The 26176-nt window shown below is 43.7% G+C and overlaps 1 protein-coding gene across 1 annotated transcript; it reads left to right on the forward strand.

The window, feature by feature from the left end:
• Positions 1 to 22623, forward strand: LOC123832710 (putative protein SSX6). Its single transcript, XM_045860441.1, has 9 exons — positions 1 to 38; positions 7826 to 7961; positions 8411 to 8525; positions 8869 to 8971; positions 11234 to 11331; positions 11856 to 12061; positions 21363 to 21475; positions 22074 to 22137; positions 22600 to 22623. The coding sequence occupies exons 1-9, from the start codon at positions 1 to 3 to the stop codon at positions 22621 to 22623; spliced, it is 897 nt and encodes a 298-aa protein (XP_045716397.1).
• Positions 22624 to 26176: the final 3553 nt, after the last annotated feature.

The following is a 26176-nucleotide window of genomic DNA, read 5'->3' on the forward strand; positions in this document are numbered from 1 at the left end:
ATGAATCAACCCTTCACAACTGCTTCACTTCTTCCGAGGTAGGTTCTCTCTGAGGGTCAGGCCTAAACACATTAAGCGGGGAGGGATATCATGTAGAAAAGTGGGGAATCTCTGCAGAATGTAGAGTAGTTGGGTCTTTGCTGTACCTCCCAATAATCTGCAAATTAATCTGCAAAATGGATGATTTAAAGTCTTTTGGGGAAATCCCTTTAGGGCAGAGATAAAAACTAAAACTGTCGTCTATGAGACCCCCTAATTACTCTCACTCAGGGAAGCCAAACCCCCTCAGCCTGAGAAATCCCAAAATTAGCCTAATGCCCCTAGATTTCCTCAGGCAGAAATAATAGCCTCAACCTAAAGGACTTCTTTGTTACAGCCTCTAAAATAAAGCAACAATCATTTTCTTTTGTTTGTTTTTGTTTTTTATTTTACAATCTTGTCTATTACGATTTACATTCAATATGATTTTGCATTAGTTTCAGGCGTACAGCATAGTGGTTAGACAGTCATATACTTTACAAAGTGTTCCCCCCACTATTTCCAGTACCTACCTGACACCATACAGTTAATACAATATTACTGACTATATTCCCTATGCTGTATTTTACATCTTCATGACTATTTAGTAACTACGTTTGTTTTTAATCCATTAACCTTTTTTACCTTCCCCTATAGCAACCATCAGTTTGTTCTCTGAGTCTGTTTCTATTTTCTTTGTTCATTTATATTCTTTAGATTCCACAAATCAGTGAGATAATATGGTGTTTGTATTTCTTTGACTGACTTATTTTACTGAGCATAATACACTCTAGGTCCATCCATGCTGTCTCAAATGGTAAAGATTTCCCTCTTTTTATGGCCAAGTAATATTCCATTGCATCTAGGTGCTGCTACATTTTTGTCTTTTAAATATTTTATTTTTATACTATTACAGTTGCCCCAATTTTCTCCCTTTACTCCCTTTACAGCACCCACATTCCCACCATCAATCCCCACACCATTGTCCATGTCCATGGGTCATGCAAAATGTTCTTTGACTAATCCCTTCACCTTCCTTCATCTAGTCCCTGCTTTGCTCATCCCCTTACAGCTGTCAGCCTATTCCACGTCTCTATGTCTCTGATCCTATTTTGCTCATTAATTTATTTTGTTCATTAGCTTACACTTGTTAGATCATATGGTATTTGTCTTTCACTGACTGGCCTGTTTCACTTAGCATACTATTCTCCAGTTCCATCTATGGTGTTGCAAAATAACTCCTTTTTTACTGCTGCATAGTATTCCATTGTGTAAATGTACCACCGCTTTTTTGTCCACTCATCTGCTGATGGGTACCTAGGCTGCTTCCACATCTTGGCAGTTGTAAATAACATTGCTTTGAACACGGGGGTCCATATATTCTTTCTTATTGGTGTTTCAGATTTCTTAGGGCATATTCCAAAAAGTGAAATTGCTGGGTCAAAGGGCAGTTCCATTTTTAGTTTTCTGAGGAAATTCCATAGTGTTTTCCATAGTGGTTGCACCAGCCTGCATTCCTGCCAACAGTGCACTAGGGTTCCCTTTTCTACACATCCTTACCAGCACTTGTTGTCTGTTGATTTATTAAATTTTTAAAAGATTTTATTTATTTAGTTTTAGAGAGAAGAGAAGGGAAAAAGGGAGGGAGAGAAATGTCAATGGTGGTTGTCTCCTGCATGTCTCCCAGTGGGAATCTGGCCTGCAACGTGACGACTGGGAAGCGAACCATCAGAGTGTGGTTGCCTCTCATATGCCCTGCACTGGGGAACCCAGCCCACAACCCAAGCATGTGGCCCAAATGGGAACTGAACCAGTGACCCTTTTGTTCACAGGCCAGTACTCAATCCACTGAGCCACACCAGCCAGGGCTGTTGCCATTTTGGGATGTGTGAGGTGACAACTCATTGTGGTTTTAATTTGCATCTCTCTGATGGCTAGGGATGCTGAGCATTTTTTCATGTCTCTGGGCCCTCTGTATGTCCTCCTTGGGGAAGTGTCTGTTCAGATCCACTGCCCATTTTTAAATTGGATTGTTTGTCTTTCTGGCGTTGAGTTGCATGGGTTCTTTATATATTTTATATATTAAACCCTTGTCCAATGTATCATTGGCAAATATGTTCTCCCATACAATGGAATCCCTTTTCATTTTGATGGTTTCTTTAGCTATGCAGAACCTTTTTAGTTTGATAAAGTCCTATTTGTTTACTTTTTCTTTTGTTTCCCTTGCCTTAGAAGATATATTGGTAAAATATTGCTACAAAAGAAATCCAAAATTTTACTGCCTATGTTTTTCCTCTAGAATTTTTATGGTATTGTGATTTATATTTAAATCTTATATCCATTTGAATTTATTCTGCTCTATGGTGTAAGTTTGTACTCCAGTTTCATTTTTTTGCAAGTTCTAGTCCAGTTCTTCCATCATGATTTATTGAAAAGAGTGGCTTTACTACATTGTATGCTCTTGCCTCCTTTAAGTATTAATTGATCATAAAGGTGTGGCTTTATTTCTGAGCTCTCTATTCTGTTCCACTGATCTATGTTTGTTCTTATGCCAGTACCAGACTGTTTTGATTACAGTGGCCTTGTAGTCTAGTTTGATATCAGGTATTGTGATCCCTCCAACTTTGTTCCTCTTTCTCAAGAGGCTCTGCTAAGGCTCTTCAGGGTCTTTTTTGGTTCCATATAAATCTTAGGAGTATTTGTTCTAGATCTGTGAAATATGACATTGGTATTTTTAAGTATATTTTATTGATTATGCTATTACAGTTTTCCCAGTTTTTTCTCTCCTCTATGTCCTTCAACCCCAACCCTCCAACATTCCCCCTCTTAGTTCATGTCCATGGGTTGTACATATAAATTCTTTAAATTCTGTTTCCTATACCATTCTTAACCTCCCCCTGCCTATATTGTACCTACTAATTATGCTTCTTATTCCCTGTACCTTCCCTCCCCAACCTCCCCCTCCCCACTGAAACCTTCCATGTGATCTCCATTTCTCTGGTTTTGGTCCTATTCTTGTTGATTGCTGTTTTTATTTTTGTTTTTTTAGGTTCAGTTGTTGATAGTTGTGAGTTTCTTGTCATTTTACTGTTCATATTTTTTATCTTCTTTTCTTAGATAAGTCCCTTTAACATTTCATATAATAAGGGCTTGGTGATGATGAACTCCTTTAACTTGACCTTATCTGAGAAGCACTTTATCTGCCTTTCCATTCTAAATGATAGCTTTGCTAGATAGAGTAATCTTGGATGTAGGTCCTGGCCTCTCATGACTTAGAATACTTACTTCCAGCCCCTTCTTGCCTGCAAGGTTTTTTTTAACATATTTTATTGATTATGGTATTACAGTTGTCCCATACCCCCCTTCATTTGCCTCTACCCTGCATAACCCCTCCCACCCACATTCCCCCCCTTTAGTTCATGTCCATGTGTCATAATTTCTTTAGCTTCTACATTTCCCATACTATTCTTGCCCTCCCCCTATTTTCTACTCACCATCTATGCTACTTATTCTCTGTACCTTTTACCCCTCTTTCCTCTTCCCACTCTCCTGTTGCTAACTCTCCATGTGGTCTCCATTTCTGTGGTTCTATTCCTGTTTTAGTTATTTGCTTAGTTTTTGTTTTAGGTGTGGTTGTTAGTAATTGTGAGCTTGCTGTCATTTTACTATACATGTTTTTTATCTTCTTTTCCTTAGCCCCTTTATGAGTCCCTTTAACATTTCATAAAATAAGGGCTTGGTGATGATGAACCCCTTAAACTTGACCTTAACTGGGAAGCACTTTATCTGCCCTTCCATTCTAAGTGAAAGCTGTGCTGGATAGATTAATCTTGGATGTAGGTCCTTGCCTTTCGTGACTTTGAATTCTTCTTTCCAGACCCTTCTGCCTGCAAGGTTTCTTTTGAGAAATCAGCTGCTACTCTTAGGGGCACTCCTTTGAAAGTAACTCTCTCCTTTCGTCTTGCTGCTTTTAAGATTCTCTCCTTATCTTTAATATTGGGTAACTTAATGATGATGTGCCTTGATGTGTTCCTCCTTGGGTACAATTTCTTTGGGACTCTCTGGGTTTCCTGGAAGTCTATTTCCTTTGCCAGACTGGGGAAGTTTTCCTTCATTATTTGTTCAAATAATTTTTCCATTTCTTGTTTCCTCTTCTCCTTCTGGCACCCCTATGATTCAGATGTTGGCGTGCTTAAGGTTGTCCCAGAGGTTCCTAAACCTCTCCTCATTTCTTTGAATTCTTGTTTCTTCATTCTCTTCCAGGTGGATGTTTATTTCTTCCTTTTGTTCCAGATTATTGATTTGAGTCCCAGTTTCCTTCCCTTCACTGTTGGTTCCCTGTATATTTTTCTTTATTTCACTTTGGGTAGCCTTCATTTCACAACCAAACTCAGTCAATTTTGTGAGCAACCTGATTACCAGTGATTTGAACTCTGCATCAGATAGGTTGTCTCTCTCCCTGTCCCTTAGCTCTTTTTCTGGAGTTTTGATCTATTCTTTCATTTGGGTCATATTTCTTTGTCTTGGCACACTTGTTATGTAGTAAGGGGGCCGAGCCTTAGGTATTTGCCAGGGTGATGCAACCCTCTTTTCCACATTGTGGTGCTGTCAGTCTGGGTGAATGTTTCTTTAACTCCTTGGTTGTTGGAGTTCCTTGCAGTTTGATTTTTTTGGCACTTCTGACTATTGTTTTTTAGATTGGTCGTTATCCTTTGGTTGTGCAAGAAAGTGAAGCATTTCTACATATGCCTCTATCTTGGCTGGAACTCCCCATTGATATTTTAATAGGAATTGTGTTGAGTCTACAGGTTGATTTGGGTAGAATAGATATTTTATTTATGTTAATTCTTCCAATCCATAAACACAGTATATGCTTCAACTTATTTGTATTTTCCTCAGTTTTTTTCTTCAGTGTTCTATAGTTCTCCAAGTACAGGTCTTTTACCTCCTTGGTTAAATTTATTCCTAGGTACCTTATTTTTTTGTTGTTGTCACAATAGTAAACAAGATTGTTTTCTTAGTTTCCCTTTCTAATAGTTCATTATTGGTATATAAAAATGCTATTAATTTCTGAGTATTGATTTTGTATCCTGCTACTTTGTCAAATTTATTAGGTCTAATAGTTTTTTGGTGAACCCTGTAGGGTTTTCTATGTACAATATCATGTTGTCTGTGAGTAATGACAGTTTTGCTTCTTTCTAATTTGTATGCCTTTTATTTCTTCTTGTCTGATTGGTGTAGCTACAACTTGCAGTACTATGTTTAATAAGAGTAGGAAGGCAAACATCCCTGTCTTGTTCTTGATCTTAAGGGAAATGCTTTTAGTTTTGCCCCATGAGTATGATGTTGGCAGTAGGTTTTTTATATGTGGCCCTTATATTTTAAAAAGATGTTATTTTTAGAGTGAGGGGAAGGTAGGAAGCAAGTGAGGAACAGAAACATCAATGTGTGGTTGCCTCTCGCATGCCCCTACTGGGGACCTGGCCTGCAACCCAGGCATGTCCCCTAGACTAGGAATCAAACCAGTGACTGTTTGATTTGCAGGCCAGCACTCAACCACTGAGCTACACCAGCCAGGTGCCTTTACTGCCAAATACTGCCTTTATTATGCTGAGGTATGATCCATCTATTCCCACTCTGTCAAGTTTTTATCATAAACAGGTATTGAATTTTATCAAATGCTTTTTCTGCATTTGATCATGTGACTGTGATTCTTATCTTTCATTTTGTTTATGTGATATATCACATTTATTGATTGGTGAATATTGTACCAATCTTGCATCCTTGGAACAAATCCCACTTGATCATGGTGTATGATCTTTTTAATGTATTGCTGGATTCAGTTTGCTATTTTGTTGAGGATTTTAGCATCTATGTTCATCAGGGATATTGGCCTGTACTTTTCTTTCTTTTTTGTGTCTTTACCTAGTTTTGGGATTAGGATAATACTGGCCTCATAAAAAGAGCTTGGAAGTCTTCCCTCTTCTTGAATATTTGGAATAGTTTGAGAAGGATAGGTGTTAGTTCTTTCTTGAATGATTGGTAAAATTCTGCTGTGAAGACATCTGGTCCAGAACTTTTATTTGTTGGGAGTTTTTTTTTTATTACTGCTTTCATTTCATTAGTTGTTAAAATGTCTATTCAGTCTATGCAGGTTCTCTTCTTCTTCCTGATTCAGTTTTGGAAGATTGTATGCTTCTAGAAATTTATCCATTTTGCCCAGGTTGTCCACTTTCTTAGCATAAAGTTGTTCATAGTATTTTCTTATAATCCTTTGCATTTCTCTGGTATCAGCTATTACTTCTCTTTCATTCTTGATTTTATTAATTTGGGTCCTCTTTTTTTCTGTATGAGTCTGGTTAAAGATTCTTCAGTTTCATTTATATTTTCAAAGAACCAGCTCTTAGGATCACTGGTCTTTTAAATTTTTTTTAGTCTCTTATTTATTTTGGCTCTGATCTTATTTCCTTCCTTCCACTTACCCTGGGCTTTGTTGTTTTTCTAGTTTTTAGGTATAGGGTTAGATTCTTTATTTTAGTTTTGTTTTCTATCTTCTTTAGGTAGGCCTGTATTGCTATGAACTTCCCTCTTAGGGCTGCCTTTGCTGTGTCCCATAAGTTTTGGGTTATTGTGTGTTCATTTTCATGTTTCCAGGTGCTTTTTGATTTCCTTGATCTCACTGATAGCCCATTCACTGTTTAATAACATGTTATTCAGCCTCCATGCATTTGAATGGTTTTGAGTTTTTTACTGAGGTTGATTTCTATTTTCAGGCCCTTGTAATCTGAGAAAATGCTTGATGTGATTTAAATTTTCTTGAATTTGTTAAGACTTATTTTGTGTCCTACCATGTAGTCTGTCTTTGAGAATGATCCATGTGCACTTGAGAAGAATGTATTCTGCTGCCTTGGAATGAAATGTTCTCTAAATATCAATTAAATCTATTTGATGTAGTGTGTCATTTAAGGTCACTGTTTCCTTGTTGATGTTTTTTATGTGAAAGATCTATCCATTGGTGACAGTGTGGTGTTAAATCCCCCTACCATGAGTGTATTGCTCTCGATCTTGTCTTTAAAGTCCACCAAGATTTTCTTTATGCATCTAAATGATCTGATATTGAGTGAATATATGTTTACATGCCATGTTTTATCCATTGGTCTATTGATAAGCACTTGGGTTAAAGCAACAAACTTCTTGGCCTCAGAAACCCAAAAATATCCTCCATTTGAGAGACTCTCAATGCCCTCATTTCTGCATTAAAATTCCCTACATCTCAGCCAGGTTGATGCCTAGTTCTGTCATCTCAGAAATTACAGCTCTCTTTACAGTAATAATTTCCAGATAACCTAGAATTAGTCTCCAAATCCACTCATATTAGTGGTCCTTATTTCTTTTCAGTAGAGAAAAACCCCACATCCCTCTACTTCAATATCCAAACCATATGATCTCTGAGACTTACCTTCCCTGGCCTTGTTAACACAAAACACCCTCTCAGTAACACAGCACCCTCACTTCACTGCTTCCCCAACAAGGGCCTTTTGATTTTTCCTTCAGGATAAGCCAAACTCCAGGAAAACTACTAACAACAGTAGCCAGACTTCCTTAAAGACTCAAGGCTCCTTTGGTCATGCCCACAGAAAGCCTGTCCCCCATCCTTCCTTCTCCCACAGACCTATGGCCCCTGTCATAACCTGGATTCCCCCATGGCCTTTCTCACGGACAAATGAGCCAAGGGTGGAGAAAAGTAAAACCTTGTTCCTGGTGACAGTCTGAGTATGGTTTTCCCTCAGTGCTTTCTCACCCACAGGACCTTTGGCCTTGTGACTGGTGAGACTCAGGCTGTGTCCCTTCAAGGTCAGATGATTCCCACAGCCATGAACACAGGAAGCTCCTCTGCAAAAAAAACCATGGAGGGTAAAGTCAAATCAGAAGAGAAATGCAAGGTAAGGTGATCCAGAGGGGGAAGAGTGGTAGCCTGGGGATACCATACAGTGGCTAGATTTCTGAGGACATTAGGCCAAAGGCAGTGAGGATAGAGAAGAGGGTGTCAGGGTGGTTATCCAGAGCCTTAGGAGCTTCCCACCCTCACTCAGAACTTTCCCAGCATCCCTGGAGATGAGGCCTGTAACCTTGCACTGCATTTGGTAACTGACAGTCCATTCTGGACGATGAGAGCAGAGCCCACCACCCACATGAAGCACCTGCAGCATGCCAGGGGAGAGGCTAAGGACTGTTACCCTTGTTCTCTCAGTTAGTGGTGACATCAACCAGGAAGAATTATTAGCTGCAGGTAACAGGTCCAACACACAGGTCCAGCAGTGGAGGAAGAGGCCAGGCTAAATGTCAGATATTTTTACCCGAGACACCGCCAAGATTTATTTTTCTTTCTTAGGCCTTCGTGGATATTTGCAAATACTTCTCCGAGGAACAGTGGGCAAAGCTGGGAAACTCAGAGAAAATCACCCATGTGTACATGAAGAGAAACTATGACACCATGACTCAGCTAGGTAACAGGAAGTTCTAGGTCCAAATAGACCTAGGAACACAAGACCATCCCTCTTTCCCTCTGCATGCCATGGCTTTCTCTTAGGCTACAGCCAGTGTCCCCTTCTTTCCTTTTCTGTGGGGAGAAATCCCAGGGCAGCTCCAGAACCTTCTGCTCTGTTGTATTCTGAACAGGGCTCAGGGCCAGGAGTTGCCACGGAGCTGCTCAGACCTGTGTTCCCCACGCTTCACTACCACTGGCCCCCGTTTGAATCCCCCCATAACCTTTACTGTCCCTGCTGCACCCCCAGCACCCATGCTCCTCTCAGGCTGTCTCTTAAGGAACAAATGTTTTGCTTCTCCCAGGTCTCAGGGCCCACCTCCCAGATTTTATGCGTCCTAAGAATCAGACCACAAAATCTCCTGAGCATGATTCTAATGAAGATCAGAACCCCAGGAATCAGGGTGAGTGACAGGAAGGGCCTGGAGAGTGTCTCCTAAAGCCTGACTGTTTTAGGGTTCAGCTGCTCAGGAAAGATTCTCAGGAGGTTTTTTCCTGAAAGGATCACTGCTGAGTGAAGAAAGTAAGATGCAGAAGATTATGTACAATCAGAGGCCATTCATATAAAATCCTAAAACATACAAAATAGCAATAATGTTTTGTAGATAATAAATTAACAATAAATGTATACAAAACTGAATGAGAATAAAATTCGACAAATTCAAGTGTCAAGGAGTGAATAAGGAGGGCCGACAGGGATCGGTGAGGGCTGCACAGGTGGTATCAGCTGTGACTTGTTCAGAATGTTTTGATCTATTTTGAATAAAGGAGCTCAGAGCAATCTAAAGCAGTTGTGCAATAATGTTAAGATCTGACTGGGCTCAGCCACAGATGTGCACACATTTCTAATATTATCCTCTGTATTTTTCTGGAGTTTGAAATATTTCATTTAAAGGAGTTACTGTTCCTGCTGAATAACCTCATGAACCACCCAATAATTAAAAAAAAATTTGATTAAAGTGTAAATCTTCCAGAAACATCCAGAGTCAATTTTAGAATACCAAATACATAGGTTTAGATAAGCATTGAAAGAGACAAAGTGATTAAGGTATTTTGTAATGACATTCACTTATTTTCCTGAACTTTATCAAACAGAATGATCTTCTCACTCTTAACTGAACCCAATTCTATATATTGACTTTGGGAGAGGGTTTGAGAGAACAATGCCACACACACTGAGCTCTCCTATTTGTCAGGGAGCAGGCCACATGGAGTGAAAGAAGTGACAGATTCACAAAAACTCTGTGCATGGTAACAGTGTGTTTACTCACTATAAAGAGGACGGATGTGTTCACTTGCTCTTCTGCTCTGACAGTACAGTCACAAGAGGGTCAGAATGTTCATACTGTCTCCAATTCCACAAGCTCCAAAAATCAATGTCAGGGGACTGAAAATCCAGTGAAAATTTTTTAACATTTGATGGGTGTCTTTATACTGGAAACCTCCCAGAACCAATGGGCTAAATCATCCCTACTTCATCACACACTTAACAACTTCATTGGGGTATAATAGGCATTCTATAAAATTTGTCTATTTTAAGTGTAAGTGATTTCTAATTGCCACACATCTTTAAGTGGATACAGTTCAAATTCCCAACCTATTGAGTTCTTGGAGAAAAAGAGTAACAAATGTCATGGAACGGGATGAGGCAGTAATGGGGTTTACCTTGTATCAGAAACCATCATGAACAAAGTTATGAATTTATACCATCAATAAATAATTATTAAAGATGATTCAGAAGCCAAGCTCAAAATAACCCCTTGACGGTGAGTGGATTCATACCATCTGCTTCAGAATTCCATGGTACTTCAGGAATCTCCATGGACTTTGGGAACTTTATCCACCAAAGAACTCTGCTTAATCACACTCATTTCAATGAACACCCTCAGGAGACTTCCAAAGTCCAACCAAGAAAACACATGAAGGTATCTTTCAAATCTGAAGGACCACAGAGCCTTTCTCCCTGCATGTATGTGAATATGATAAGAGTGGGAGAATATTGTGATAGCTTGTACTTCTTTTGTCTTCATAGTGATACTGGATATTATTTTAAGCAATTCAGATGAATTAATTTACATAATCCATAAGAAAACTTTTATGACAAGAGTTACTATTATATCCAAATAATTTGGTGGACATTAATAAAAATAATAGCACATAATAACTGAAATAATGAAGATGTGGTGTTGCAGAGATGCTAAATAATTTCCCTGAAACCACAGGGGCAGTGACAGTAGTCTAATCCAAATCGCTGACCCATTTCCAAGCTCATAGTCATTTTCTTATGTTTATGAAGTTCAGATTGTCTCCACAGGGGTTTACTCCCACGTGCTGCTGATCCTTCCATTGAGACACTCACTCTCACAAGAAGTACCAGTCTCCTCTGCCTTCCTGTGTTTGTGACAGTGCTGGTCTGGAAATAGCATGAAGTCAAGTGTTCTAGTCATTTAGGCCATTCCTTTTCCTTCTAACTGCCCTGGTTCCTCACAGTTGAAGTACTGGTCATATAATTTCCCCAAGAAGTGGAGAATATTCATTAAGGCACTGCACATGAAGACACTTTGTAAGTTTTAAAGCACCAGAGAAATGGCTTTGACACTGTTTACATGTGACCTTCCTATGAAATGGGTGGTGCTCATGAAAGAAACAAGGGAAGGAAATGACTTGAAGCCCACTGCCAGTAACACCAGACTCAGAGCCAGCTCAGAAACAGCCCTACCCCCTGGGAAAAGTGAGTGCCTCTGGTGAGCCCAGAAAGCAGATGCCAGGTAAGCGGGGGCCGGGAGGGAATTTGGAGGAACAATTTCTCTGGATGCACTGCCATCAGGGCTGGATCCTGAACGGGCCCAGGTCCAAGTTAGACTCAAGCTTGTGCAGCTGCAGCTGAGAGCTGAGAACAGGACTTCCAAAGTCACAGATTGAATTTTCATTGGCATAAAATCAGTGTTGCTGTGGGCTGGTCATCCATATTCTCTGAGCTCCAGATTCTTATTTTATAAAATGGAAATGAAGAATCAAAATTAATCGTTTGAAGACATTGAATGAAAGCTATGACTCAAGATATGAATGGTGCTCAAGTAATTCCATCTATGATAACCTGGAAACATCTTACTCAGAGTTGTATCCACAGCCCTCAGCTCAATGCCTGACACACAATATGCCCTAAACAATGTATACTGAAAAGTCTGAATGAATGTTCTTGTAACTAAAGAGTTTGGGAATCTAAACCTGATAGTGGGAGGCATTTGTTGTATACTTGTGTGAGTCTAACATCTCAGTTGCTCTGAGCTAGAGGATGTGGGCAACAGACCAAGTGGAAGAAGGCTCATGGACCCTTGTGAAGGAGGAGACATCTTCTTATCTGAAAACTTTATTAACCAACACATCTTTATCACAGGATTGGGGAAAGGGAAGACTAATGTATGGCTCCACAGGCTGAGAGAAAGAAGGGACCCTGTTGTGTATGAAGAGATCAGTGACCCCGAGGAAGATGACTGTGTAAGTGAGCTTTCATACCAGGTCCCACCTGTGCAAAACTGTTCTTATGGGACTGGTATGCCATCTGTCATTCCTTCCCCTAAAATTGTTCCTTTGCCAAAACCCTTGGAGTGCAGCACTGAGACAAAATAAGGCTTCCCATGTTCTTTCTATTCATTGTTTTGTATATCCAGGGATCTTTCCCACCTCTGATGCCCTGGGCTCCTAACCCATGCTCAGCTCCCAAATTATAGGCCACAGTGTCCTCTAGCTTAGGAAATCAGACCAAGGGAGAGTCTCTGTGGCAGGAGCAGAAGATTCACTCTGAATAGCAGTGGTACATGAGTGCACATCATGAGGTAGGGCAGAATTGGAGTGCTTGGGGTCCTGCCTGTCAGGATGAGGAGTTAGGTATTGATGGATCAGACAATGGGAGCTCACTGCCACTTATTTCCCTTCTCTCTTCTTGCCTCCAATTCAGGGTTGTGACAAGTGTGCATGATAGAAAACAGAACATAGCGGCCTTTCGTGAACATAAGCAAAGCTGTGAACTCCTGGTCTTCAAGTATACAAGTGAAAAGAAAATGTTCACAATAAAGTTAAGCATGTTTCTTGCTATGTGCCAAATATTGTTAGATGTTAGAGTTTCATTAATGAGTAACACATATACCTAATGCTTGTTTCTGTCTATATATTCATGCACTTACCTCATGAAACAAGCATTGTCAGTTATCTATGCACAAAAGATCCGTACCCTCCCCTCCCCAGACCTGACTGATAAGGCAATTCTGGGGGTTGGATTCTGGGTGTTATCTTCTGCACTTGTATACACACACACGGGGTGCAACTATAAACATCTCCCACATGCTCTTCTCCACTAAAGGAGTGTCCTGGCCATGTCCCTTTTAGTCTGTTTCCTGTTTGGTAGCTGCTCTGTGTTTCAAACCCCCATTATTTCTTTTCCCAGCATCAGTCACTGCCAGTTAATAAACACAAGTTTTTCCCAGTTGTTTGCCCTCTCGTTCTTGTGCACATCAGCCTATGTACATGTGTAACTGGTTCATTTGTACACATACTTAGAAGTGTAATTGCTGTGTCAAAGGTTTCATTCATTCAGCTAACACCTAATGGGCTTGTACTGAGCGCTGTCCCTGGTTCTGAAGAGACATCAGAGAACAAGACAGAGAAATGTCTCTGCCCATGTGAACTTGACATTCTACTGAAGGATATTTCCAGTTTTTACTAGACAGACTCTGTACACCACCATCTGGAGACAGGTTTCTGCAGTTGGTTGGACACCTTACCTTTTACTCTGTCAGATCATCACAGTCAGGAGCTGGAATAGTCCATTGTGGAGTGTGTGGGAAGAGACAGAATTGCTCTGTATTCTGCCTCAGATATCAGGGTAGGAGATGTGGGGTCAGTTTTCCAAGATGAAAAAGCTCCAGAGCGGAAGCTTCCAGAGAGGGAGAGGCAGGGTCCCAGTGTTGGTGGAGGCAGGGGAAGACACAGATGCACAGGGTGTGTAGAAGGGCAGGCGGGCATAGAAGTTCCAGGGCCCAGTGTGGGCTCTAATAGCCACCAAAGGGAGAAAGTGTCAGGATGGTGTGAAGGGTCACCTTACTTGGGGCCAAGGTCCCCCAGAACTAGGAGCACACCCCACATGGCAGAGCAGTGAGAGCAGAGTGCTACCCAGGTCAATGAGGATGCTGCTCTACCTGTGCCTCAGCAGAAACAAATTCTCTTTTACCCCAATATAGTTCCACATTCCTCAGATTTAATACTCTGCTAATAGACATTGTGTAGTACATTATTCTCCATGCAAATACAGAATAGAATACCCAAAAGAGATCCTGAAAAATTTCACTTTTCTTTCTCATTGGGAAGGTGGTTCCCACCAACTGGATGTCCAGCAAGGGAGACAGATGCTTAAGGGCAACTTGAAAATACTTTGTAGTCACAACAGGGAACATTTTTCCTTTAGGTTCTGTGGGTAGATAGAGCTTTCCTCCTCCCCTTCCTCCATGTGACAGATCCAAACTTTGACATGAAGGGCTAGTACAGTTTTGCCTAACTCCAGAAATAAGCCTGCACGTGGCCCCAAACATATCCCCAATTAGCTTTCTCCCCTCATCCAAGCCTGGGACCCCATTGTGGGTGCATGTGCTCTTCTGATGAGGGTCCAAAATGACTGCTGAAACCTTCTTGTCTATTTCATTTGTTTTTCAATAATTTTTTACACTGGTTCTATAGCTAATCCCACTTCCTAGCAGACAATTGGGAAATGCAGCAACATGTGAGAAAGAACAGAACGTGCATCACAGGAGGAAACTTTTTAGTATTATTCACCAAGACTCACAATAAATGACATTTTTGCAATGATTTTAAAACAAATGCTTCATGAAACCATGCTGACCCTTTGTACATATGATATACTTTTATATTTTCTATTCTGCTCTGTAATGTGCTAGATTATCCCATTCTAATTCATTAAAAACATGAAATTCTGCTCAGGTTCCATAAAACATTCCATTAACCTGTTCATGAGTTACAACCTGCAGCTTGGAAAGCCCTTCAGTCCCAGTGTGTGTCCATCAGGTGACCCCCTGCTCTCAGTCCTATGGAGAAGGGCCAAGAAGGCCTCATGATTTCTCTCTAGGCCACAGTATCCTGGGAAATGGTGAGCTGGAGACATCTTGATCTCCTGGTCCAGGCCTGACCAGGGGTGGGGTGTATGGGGAGGTATCCCAGTTGTCTGGGAAAAACACTCCTGTGTTTCTCCTTTACTCTCACACTACTACCACACTCATAACACTTCTGAGAGCAGATGTTTGGGTTTTTCTCATACCAATCTCTTCTCTACAACACCAACTGGGTGTCTTAAAATTCAGTTCAATCCTGACACCAGAGTTACCTCAGAGCCCACTGGTTAAGGGCCCAGTTCCACAACACTGCTTCTCCCACCCTAAATGTCAATTGCAAGTCCCAGGTTGTCACCTGTACTTCTGACCAACTGGCTATAAACCCAAGTTTCCCATGACCCCTCCTCAATTTCGATCATTTGCTAGAATAGCTCAAAGAATTCAGGAAAACACTTATGTTTACTGAGCATTATATAATAAAGAATGTGATAAAGGATACAGATGAACAGCCAGATGAAGAGATATGTAGGATGAAGTCTGGAAAGGTCCCAAGCACAGGAGCTTCTGTCCCATGGAATTCTGTCACTCTCCCAGCACATGGATGTGTTCGCCAATCTGGAAGTTCCCTGAGCCCTATACTATTAAGATTTCATCAAGGTTTCATCATGTAGGCATGATCCATCATTAACTCCATATCCAGCTCCTGTTCCTTCTCCAGAAAATGGAGGGGGAAGCTGAAAGTTCTAAGCTCGTAATCATGCTTTGGTCTTTCTGGTGAACAGCACCCACCCAGGAGCCATTCATGAGCCACCCAGAGTTGCCTCATTAGAACAAAAGATGCTCCTAGTGTTCTTTCCATGTAGGAAGTTACAAGGGTTTTAGGTGCTCTGTGCCAGCAACAGAAGAGGCCAAAATATGTATTTTCTATTATTTCACATCAGGCTTCATTCTCCTGGTGAGGAGGGATATGGGCTCAGAGCCAACTGAGTTATGCTGAAATGACAGACAACCACCATTTATTTCTTACTCATGCTACTTGTCCATCTCAGCTGAACTAGGGCTCTTCACATTATCAACACCCTCATGCCAGGACCCAGGGACACAGAGCAGCTAAACAGGTGCCATGGCAGAGAGAAAAAAGTGTATGGCTAAGCATGAACTGGCTCATCAAATGACAAAGTCTGACCACAGGAATGAGATTGTGCAGTTGTCTGATGAGAAGAGAGAACTAGGTTATTTGTGAACATTCTGACATCAGCCAAAAGGGCAATAAAAAATAAAATAAAATAAAATCAGCCAAAGGGAGGTTTTAGCATCATAAAAGAGAACATGAGTTCTAGCCAAGATGGAGGCATAGATAGAAATGCTTCACTTCCTCACACAACCAAAAGAAGGATAACAACCAATTTAAAAACAATAAACCACCACTACTGCCAGAATAGCAAACTGCATGGAACTCTGACAATGAAGGAGTTAAAGAAACATTCATCCACACTGGTAGGAGGGGTGGAGAAGGGCAGCAGGACGAGCGGAGAGGACCCAGGCAAGGCCATGGACGTTATAGGCAAGTAGGGGCTGGCTCAAGGGGAAACTAAGTACTCAAACATCTAGCTGTAAAATACTATGGGGGCTGCAAAGGCAGAAGAAACTCCCAGTCTCACAGAACAGTTTTTTGGAAATGGGATAAAACAGAGGGAGTGAGTGGTATTGTTCCCTTTTTGACCCCTCTCCCACAGACAGCACAGCAAAGCAGCAAAGAGGGTTGCCCCACCCTGGCAAAAACTAAGGCTCCACCCCCTTACAACTTAACAGGTGCACCAAGACAAAGAAATATGGCCCAAGTGAAAGAACAGATCAAAACTCCAGAAAAAGACCTAAGTTACAGGGAGAGAGACAACCCATCTGATGCAGAGTTCAAATCACTGGTAAGCAGGATGCTCACAAAATTGAGCTCAGCCGCAAAATGAAGGAAGAAATGAAGGCTACCCAAAGTGAAATAAAGAAAAATATACAGGGAACCAACAGTGAAGGGAAGGAAACTCAAATCAATGATCTTGAACAAAAGGAAGAAATAAACATCCACCTGGAAGAGAATGAAGAAACAAGAATTCAAAAAAATGAGGAGAGGTTTAGGAACCTCTGGGACAACCTTAAGCACGCCAACATCTGAATCATAGGGGTGCCAGAAGGAGAAGAGGAAACAAGAAATGGAAAAATTATTTGAACAAATAATGAAGGAAAACTTCCCCAGTCTGGCAAAGGAAATAGACTTCCAGGAAACCCAGAGAGTCCCAAAGAAATTGTACCCAAGGAGGAACACATCAAGGCACATCATCATTAAGTTACCCAATATTAAAGATAAGGAGAGAATCTTAAAAGCAGCAAGACGAAAGGAGAGAGTTACTTTCAAAGGAGTGCCCCTAAGAGTAGCAGCTGATTTCTCAAAAGAAACCTTGCAGGCAGAAGGGTCTGGAAAGAAGAATTCAAAGTCACGAAAGGCAAGGACCTACATCCAAGATTAATCTATCCAGCACAGCTTTCACTTAGAATGAAAGGGCAGATAAAGTGCTTCCCAGATAAGGACAAATTTAAGGGATGCATCATCACCAAGCCCTTATTATATGAAATGTTGAAGGGGCTTATCTAAGAAATAGAAGAAGATCAAAAACTACAAGCAGTAAAATAACAACAAACTCACAACTATCAACAACTGATTCTAAAAAACAAAAATAAAAACTAAGCAATCAACAAGAATAGGACCAAAACCAGAGAAATGGAGATCACATGGAAGGTTTCAGGGGGGAGGAGGAGGATGGGGAGGGAAAGTACAGGGAATAAGAAGCATAATTAGTAGGTACAATATAGGCAGGGGGGAGTTAAGAATGGTATAGGAAATAGAGAAGCCAAAGAACCTATATGTACAACCCATGGACATGAAATAAGGGGGAGGGGAATGCTGGAGGGTGGGGGATGCAGAGCAGAGGGGGTATAAAGGGGAGAAAAAATTGGGACAAGTGTAATAGCATAATCAATAAAATATGCTTAAAAAAAAGAGAAGAAACTTGGAAGCCCCCCATACCCAATACTTGTCTCCAACTCAGAGAAAAGCACACTGTGTGACAGGACCAGAGGGCCTGAGTGTGGTACAAGCCCTATCAGCCTGTCCACCCACCTAGTGAGTCCATTGTGAACCACTGGACCTCACAGCTTCTGTTGAGCTCCTGGATGGGAAGGCTCAGGGTGCTCTTACTGTCCACTGCTGTCTCATTATGACCCACAACACAGCCAAGCTGGAACTTCTTATAAATGACCTGAGGGATGGAGGGAGGGTGGGGAAGTGAGGTCACAGGGAAGACTGTGTCCCAATGTCCCAAACTTTCTCTACTTTTTCCAGTCCTTCTCTCTCAGACTCACCAAAATGAGGAAAAACAGCATACAGGTCAGGGAAAGACCACTGGTATATCCCAGGTAGCCTGCAAGGGTCAATAACACAGATATTAAAAAATCCAGGGGGCCCCCCTACAGCAAATGTTAAACCCCCAGTCTGGCCTTCAAGACCCCTTACCCTAATTATGCCACACCTTTGCATAAGTTTTTACTTCTACCTGGACCAGCCTCCCCTCCATAGCAAACTCCTAGTTATCTGTTAAAACCCACATCAACCCTGGCTGGTATAGCTCAGTGGACTGAGTGCCAGCCTGAAAATCAAGGCATCACCAGTTCAATTCCTGGTCAGGGCACATGCTTGGGTTGCAGGACAGGTCCCCAGTGGAAGATGCCCAGGAGGCAGCCACACATTGATGTTTCTCTCCTCTTTCTCCCTCTTCCCCCCTCTCTAAGGATGAATAAATAAAATCTTTTTTAAAAAACCCACATCAAACAAGCTCTCCCCTGCTGTGGAACAGCAGTTGAAAACGGGTATTCTCTCAATCTGTCTCCCATTCTCTAACCCCACTATCCAATGATCAACTCAGGAAACTTCTTACCCAAGTATCTCATGAGGGCCAGTGGCAGGATGATTAACACTCTGACAATGATGATGAGGAGGAAGTTTCTCGTCAAGAACAAGGTGTGGTTACAGTGATGGCACAACAAGAGTTACAGAAGTAGCCAACTGATTATCAGACTATAAGTCAGATACTGTCAGAGGAATACATTTGAGAACACATGCAGAGCTAGACAAAACTGTGATGTCAGACTCACAAATGGATGTACAACCTGATGGAAAAACAATACCCCAAGTCAGTCAGACTCAAATAATCCAATACAAGGTGCCAGGCACAGAGTGAGCCATGACCCTGGTGTCTGACAGGTAGAACAACAGTCTGATGATCTGGCAGGCAGGCAATGATGGGGAGTCAGACAAAAAGTCAGAAATGCACATGTGTGGTTGTTTAAACAGCTCAAGGTTTGTTGAACACCTGGGCCCATTTGGCCACATGGCCAAAGACAGAAGTAGAGACCATGTGAATCAGCCAGCTGGCCACAATATTGAAACCAAGCTGAAAGAAAGAGTGAGATCTATACAGATATTGGAGGGAGGTACGCAGGCAAGCTATTTAATACAGATTCAGCTGAACAACTGCTCATTTGTTCAAAAGAATTTTATTGAGTGCCTACTATGTTCCAGGCATTCACACACTCTCTTTCTGTCTCACACATACAGTTACACAGGAATAAATCAACAAAGCATCATTGGCCATATATAGAGTGGGAGCTAATTATAATTAGACACTGCTGGGCACATAGACTGTCACCTGCTTGGATGGTTTCAGAATCAAACCACAAATCCAACAAGACACACAGAGTCAACCATCACATACAAATTTCTGAACAAATTCAGCCAGCACATGGATCCAGAATCAAAAATAGTCATGTAGATGCATAATCAGAACAATAATCCAACATACATGGTTGGAACAATACAGAGGACATGTACAATCATAGTTGACGATCACACACACAGCCAGAGAGAATTTGCCAGAACAATGGTCACTAAATTTCTATCATCACATAGATGGGAGTCTACTGGCACATACAGTTTGAACAAATCACATATACATAGCTAGCATGACAGTACACAGCACGCACACACACACACACCCCATTGGAGACAGTGACCACACACTTATAGTGAGACAGATTCAGCCAGCCTGATAGACCCAGAATCAAACAGAATCTTCCAGACAGAAAAAGTAAACAAATGTCAAACACACATGGTTAGAATCATAGTATACAGGCACAGTTGTAGTTGGCTCTCATATAGCTGATCAGAGAACCTGACAGTACAACAGTCACAAAGGCAAACCCACAGACAGAGTTTAGAGCTACTGGAGAGTAGTCACATGCTCAGCATCAGAGCACACTGGACATATCAGCCACCAGATGGAATCAGCCAGAATAACAGTCACAGAAATCAACACACATGGTCTACTGGACTCCTATAGTCAGAGCAACAGTCACACAGGAATCACAGCCTGACCAAACTGGACTGCCCAACAGTCTCAAAATAGAACATTTGAGAGACAGAGTTGAAGACAGCAGCCAGACCTGACAGGTAGTCAATGGCCTGTGAACTAGAGCCAAGGGGTGTGAACCAGCCACATGGCCGGTGCGGGAGGAGGGAAGTGCAAGCAAAAGGATTCCCCTTGTCTCCCTACCCCATTTTCCCCAGCCCAGCCAGGGAAGCCCACCTCATCCCACTCCCTTCCCCCAAGGTGACCCTCACCTCCCAGAGTCCCCACCCCCAACATTGGGCAGACAGACAACTATAGTCACCACTACCTTCCCCATAGGCCCCAGTGCTTTCTGTCCCAGCTGCTCCTAGGATCAGACACTTGTAGAGAGGCAGGGGACAGGAAGGAACAGGTTGTGGGTCCAGGAAGCCAGACTAGGATTGAGGTCAGGGTCAGAGGGTCTGGGGACTGGGGAGTTGGGACTTGTAATTAGGTCTGATTGATGGGGGCTAAGGGTGAGGGTTAAGCAGTTAGGATTTTGCTTGGGGGTAGAATCTGTGAGGTGGGATCCGTGGCCAGGAACTGTGGCCAGGGAGAAGGTTAGAGGTGGACTGGAGGTGGGTAGTGGGGGTCTTGGGAGCAAGTCACATATACATAGTCTGAGACCATGGTGGGAGTGAAGTCTAAGATCTGAAGCACTGGGAACTTGGAAGCTGGGCTCTGAGAACTGGGTCTCGGGGTTGTACAGCTAGCTTCCATAGTTGGGGGTGGCTAGAGACTAAGTGGTGGGGGTTAGAGCTCAAATGTAGTGGTCTGGAGGTGGAGAGGGTCTGAACAACAGAATTTATGACCAGAATAATGGGTGAGGGTTGGGGACTGGGAATTGAGGGTCTGGGAGCCCAAAATAGGTCTGAGATCCAGGGTGCAGTCTCAGGTCTAGACCACAAGGATTTAAGTGTCGGGTCTGGGGTCCTAGGTCCAGAATCTGGAGTGAGGGTATGTCCAGAGTCTGGAGTTTAGGTTGGAATCTGGGGTCTCAGATCAGGGGAGTGAGTCTGGAGTCTGAGTTGAGCTCTGGGACTCACAACACCAACACAGGACAGCAGGAGATGGAGTATGAAGACAGAAGAGCAATGCACAGTAACAGGGTTCTGAGGCAGATGTCACAATTCGAACTTGACCCCCCAGACCTCCTGCCTGCCCCCAAATACCCCTGCCCCCCAGGCCACCCAGGACTCACAAGAAGAGGACCCCTATGTGGGCCATGGCATAGGCCAGCCCCAGGAAGCCGCTGCCCATGGTGGCATTGCTGAAGTTGAACACTGTGTCTTCTCTGGGTAAGGAACAAGGCCCATGCACTTATGGGGTGGGAGACCAGGTATGGAGACCAATTCTGGGGCCTTGGAAAGGCTGGGGCAGGAAGAAGCCCAAGAAGGACCAGAGGAGAAACCAAGAAATTAGCAAAGAAAAGGAGTTGAAGATGGGAAGAAACTGGGAGAGGGAGAGCCAGGAAGGGAAAATCTAGGAGACATTTTGGAGGGGAGCATCTATAAGTAGAGAGGAAGAGAAGAGGGTAGAGCAAAAAGGAAAACAACTGGGGAGGGGAGTAGCTAGAGATGAGGAACAGCTGGGGAGAAGTAGTAGCCAGGAAGAGGGAAGGGTAGGGAAGGAGATGAGCTAGACAAGGTGCAGCTGGGACAGATCCTGTGCACTCACATCCATGAACTGGGTTGGCTCCCTCCCAGGAGCAGGACAATGGCTGGGCAGAAAGCCCTGGCGTTCCTGCGTGTAGCTGGAGAGGGCAGAGAAATTGGGGCTGATGAGAGGGTAGTCCTGATCCCCTGACCTCAACCCCTTGGGCTCTGACTCACCCCACAGCACCCGTAGGTAGGGCTCCCTCCATCTTTGGACCTTGCAGTTCCATTCTGTGGGCAGAGAAATGGGGCAGGGGTCAGAGATGGAGCAGGGGGCCTACGAAGTGGAAGAGCTGGATGAAGGGGTAGGGGTTCATATAAAGACAGGTAGAGAAACACAAACAGATGAGGTGAGGGGAACAGGAACAGAGGGATGACAGAGAGATAAATGGAAAGAATCAAAGATGAGTGAGAGGCTGAGAGGAAGAGATGGAAGAGAGAAAAGGGCATCAGAAGGATAAAGACACCAACAGTTACTCAGAGAGACATGAAGAGATAAATAGAAAGGAGAGACAGAAATAGAGAGACCAGCCCCACAGCAGATGTGATGGCCATTTGGAGCTGCAATTGCCTCTTCTCCCAGACACTAGACTCTCTCTTTTTGTTGCCTCTTTCCTTCCCAGGTCTTCCAGGTCGGCACACTACCCCCCACACACACATTCCCTCCACCCTCACCATGTTGCCAGGCCTCCCACCTTGCTGGGACACCTGTCCGCAGACTGCTCCACCTCTCATAATGCCCCCTACCCGCCCTCCTTCCCTCCTAGGCCCGAAGTCAAGACCAGAGCTGATGCAACCTGTCGATCAATAGACTGGGCAAGGGGTGGAGACATGCCTGGAGACCCCAGCCCTGACACTGCAAACTCTATCTGCCATAACCATGAATATCCTTTCTGCAAGTCAGAGACAATTCCCCAACTAAGCCCCCTTCCAGGGACAGAAGTGACCCAGGAATGCTCCCCATAATCCCCCTTTTAGGGACCAAGGGTATTTTCTAGGCCACCTGTCAAGTCTTAAACTCCTTTTGGCAGAAGTAGCTGTGGACACTTCCAGACTTGAAATCCTTCCTGGACTTGGGGTGTCTCAGGAATCTGGCCTGAGCTCTAATTTCCCCTCCTGAGGATAAGCTGTCTCTGAGACTTTCATCAGAAGCCCCCTCCAGAACTTGATGCATTTCCGGGATGAGAGGGGTGTCTGTTTGATCCCCAGGCCAGCCTACAGTCTCTGTCTTCTGGGTGGAATGTCTGAAGAAAAAAAAAAAAAACCATCCCAGAGCTCACTTCCTACAAATGCGGTAGCCCAGAAACCCCCATTCCAGGCCCCCATCATTGCTAAAACTGCCTCCAGGAGACCCCCTCCCCAAGCCCTTAATTCCCTTCCTGGGACGGGGAGGACTCCCATGGAGCCCCATCCTCAGCCGTGAGCACCCTCTGAGGACTCTTACCCACTCCTAAATTCACTCCCTGGGTGCAAGGTACCAAAGGACTCCCCCTCCCATTCAGTTCTCCACTAGTGCTAAAAAAATCTCCAGAAATCCCTCAACCCTCACTCCCAGGACTCCCACTCATGCCTTGGCGTCTCCAAGCTACCCCCCTCCCCCAATGGCCAGTACCCTCTCCTCACCTCCTTGCTTCCCTTAGCTCCTTAAGTGGCAGAATTCGGACTAGGGCTGGGGGACCCCAGAGCCGAGAGCGGCTCTGGCTCACTGGCACCTGGCCCCGCCCCACCCCACCCAGCGGCCAATTGGCGGCTGAGGTGCTTGCTCAGGGACTAATCAGAGCAGCCTGGGCCCCATTTGGCCTGCGGGCTTGTGTGTTTGTTTTCTGGGAATTATAATTCAGTTTCCCTCCTTCTGCTTCTGGCATTGGATGGGGCCTGTTCACACTATAACTGAGGAGCTCCACTGTCTGTCTGTCTTAGATGGAGGGCGGGGGCGGCGCGGGGCGGGGAGGGAAATCCTGTCCACTTCCAACCAGGTTTGTAACAGCCCGTCTTTCTGAGGCAATTTGGTATGCGTCTCCTGCAGGGAATCAGGTGAGATGGACTTGGGGTTCTGGCCCAAATCTAATGGGCTGCTTGAGGCCCAAGTGGACAAGAGGCCTCTGTGTGGGCCCCTCCACCCACCCACCGCCATCCCCCACAGGAAACACAGAATTCCCAGAAAGGCCAAGGGCTGGCTGGGATTCAAAGTTAACTTAGATGCCTCCACCCCGCCTGCAGTTGGAGGAAGGCAAGGGATAGGGCATTTACTTCAACACTGCAGGAGAGAGACTCCCCCACACGCAGGGATGACAGTTCCATCCAGGGGCTCAGCGATGGAGGCAGACACCCATCACCCACAGAGATACAAACTTTTAAAAAATGTTTAAAATTTACCTGAGAGAGAGAGAGAAAGAGAATCGATTTCTTTTTTGTTCTACCCATCCATGCATTCGTGGTTGCTTCTTGTATGTGCCCTAACCAGGGGCTGAACCCACAGCCCTGGAGGATCGAGACAGTGCTCCAACCCACTTAGCTACCCTGCCAGGACCAGAGAAACAAAATTGCATGCAGACTCACAGTCACATACACAGAATACACGCTGACAGATATGAATACACATAGACTGCACACGGAGAGCCCAGGCCCACAGTAGTAACATACAGCCACATGGAATGACTTAGTCTTACAGGCATCATCACCCACAGCCTTAGACCACACCCAGAGAGCATACAGTGGCACAAGGAAAGGCTCACATGGAGCCACTTTAGATTCATGGACATCATTGCCCCTGGACTCACAGCCACACTCAAGAGAACCAAAAGGCAAATCACACACAGGCTCACAGCTTCACACAAAGTACACAAATAAATCTGACTTTGAAACTGGAAAAGACACCAGCATTCGGGCTGCCTGTCACTACTAAACCCAATAAGCAATGACAGTGATTGAATCTTCATGGGCGCTTTATTCAAATGGCTGGCAATCTGAGAAGATGGTGGGTTCATACCCTAACAAAGCATCTTCCCTTCTCTTTCCAGGCCAGATCTTTTATAAGGGGGTGGGGGAGGACAAACAAAGTGCAGTGAGGGCTTTAAGATTCAGAAGCTGCAACATTCCTGTCCTAGGCAGTTAGCTGTTCCCAGGGGCCAGTGGCCTTCTGTCTCTGCCTGGAACACAAAGGCCAGGATGCATCCACTTGTCCCCAGGTGGTAATCTTTAGCAGGTGCCCCAGGAGGTCAGCTGTTTTCCCAGGAGCCTAGACCAGCCCTATCTGTACTTTCCTAAACAAAAGCTTTAAGATACACATTACTTGCTAGGCTTATAACTTTTTACCTTAAACTAAAATTTTCCAACTCTTGAGTCCCCTATCAATTTCACACAGCTGACAACACCATGCACAGATTCAGTGTCTGCCACACAAACTTCAGGGTTCAGAGGGCCCCAGAGGCCAAAGTCCACATTCAGGCTCTATAATGATCTGTGTGGATATGAACTCATGTGTGAACTTGTAAGCATATGTGACCACATCCAGCTCTAGCCACAGAGAGAAATACAGCAGACAGGATTATAAAGATAGAGAAGCCACAGCCACAGACACACAACTGCCTTCAAGCAGATGGCTGCACGCAGCCATGTACACAAACAACTATTTACGAATCCAGTTGATAGGGGACTCAAGACTTGGAAAATTTTAGCTTAAGGTAAAAAGCTGTAAATCTGGCAAGTAATGTGTATGTTAAGCTTTTGTTTCAGAAACTATAGATAAGGTCCATCCTGGCTCCTGGGAAAAGCAGCCGACCTCCTGGGGCACTGATAGAGGATTACCTCCTGGGGACAACCAAACCTTTGTTCCAGGGAGAGCTGACGACCACCCCTCCCCCTTGGAAACAGCTAACTGCCTAGGACAGGAATGTTGCAGCTTCTGAATATCAAAGTCCTCACTGCACCTTGTTTGTCCTCCCCCACCCCCTTATAAAAGATCTGGCCTGGAAAGAGAAGAGAAGATGGTTTGTTAGGGAATGAACCTGCCATCTTCTCAGATCACCAGCCATCTGAATAAAACGCCCATAAAAGATTCAATCTCTGTCATTGTTTGTTGGATTTGGTAGTGACAGGCAGCCTGAACACCGGTGTCTTTTCTGGTTACACAGTCAGAGAAAAAACAGGTGGGGAGCACATAGATGGGTGCACAACCAGGTAAACCAGAAAACAGAGAATACTCTTCCTATTGTTAAAGGAAATCCAGAAAATACACCTAAAGCTGCATGAAGAAGAAAAGGGAAACAGATAATATACATACAATGACACCAAAAGAAACACCCAGAGGACACATATACCTACAGCCACTCACCAAGGGCAGAA

Source organism: Phyllostomus hastatus, unplaced genomic scaffold, assembly GCF_019186645.2.
Source record: "Phyllostomus hastatus isolate PE091 unplaced genomic scaffold, TTU_PhHast_1.1 phas_scaffold_200, whole genome shotgun sequence".
In the NCBI taxonomy this organism is placed as follows: Eukaryota; Metazoa; Chordata; class Mammalia; order Chiroptera; family Phyllostomidae; genus Phyllostomus; species Phyllostomus hastatus.

What these genes read in the sequence shown, in the direction of transcription:
- LOC123832710 (XM_045860441.1), top strand. Translation starts at nt 1, where the DNA reads ATGAATCAACCCTTCACAACTGCTTCACTTCTTCCGAG. An exon ending in ACTGCTTCACTTCTTCCGAG is followed by an intron (nt 39 to 7,825) that starts GTAGGTTCTCTC and finishes TCTCACCCACAG; the next exon opens with GACCTTTGGCCTTGTGACTG. An exon ending in GAACACTGTGTCTTCTCTGG is followed by an intron (nt 21,476 to 22,073) that starts GTAAGGAACAAG and finishes TTCTGTGGGCAG; the next exon opens with AGAAATGGGGCAGGGGTCAG.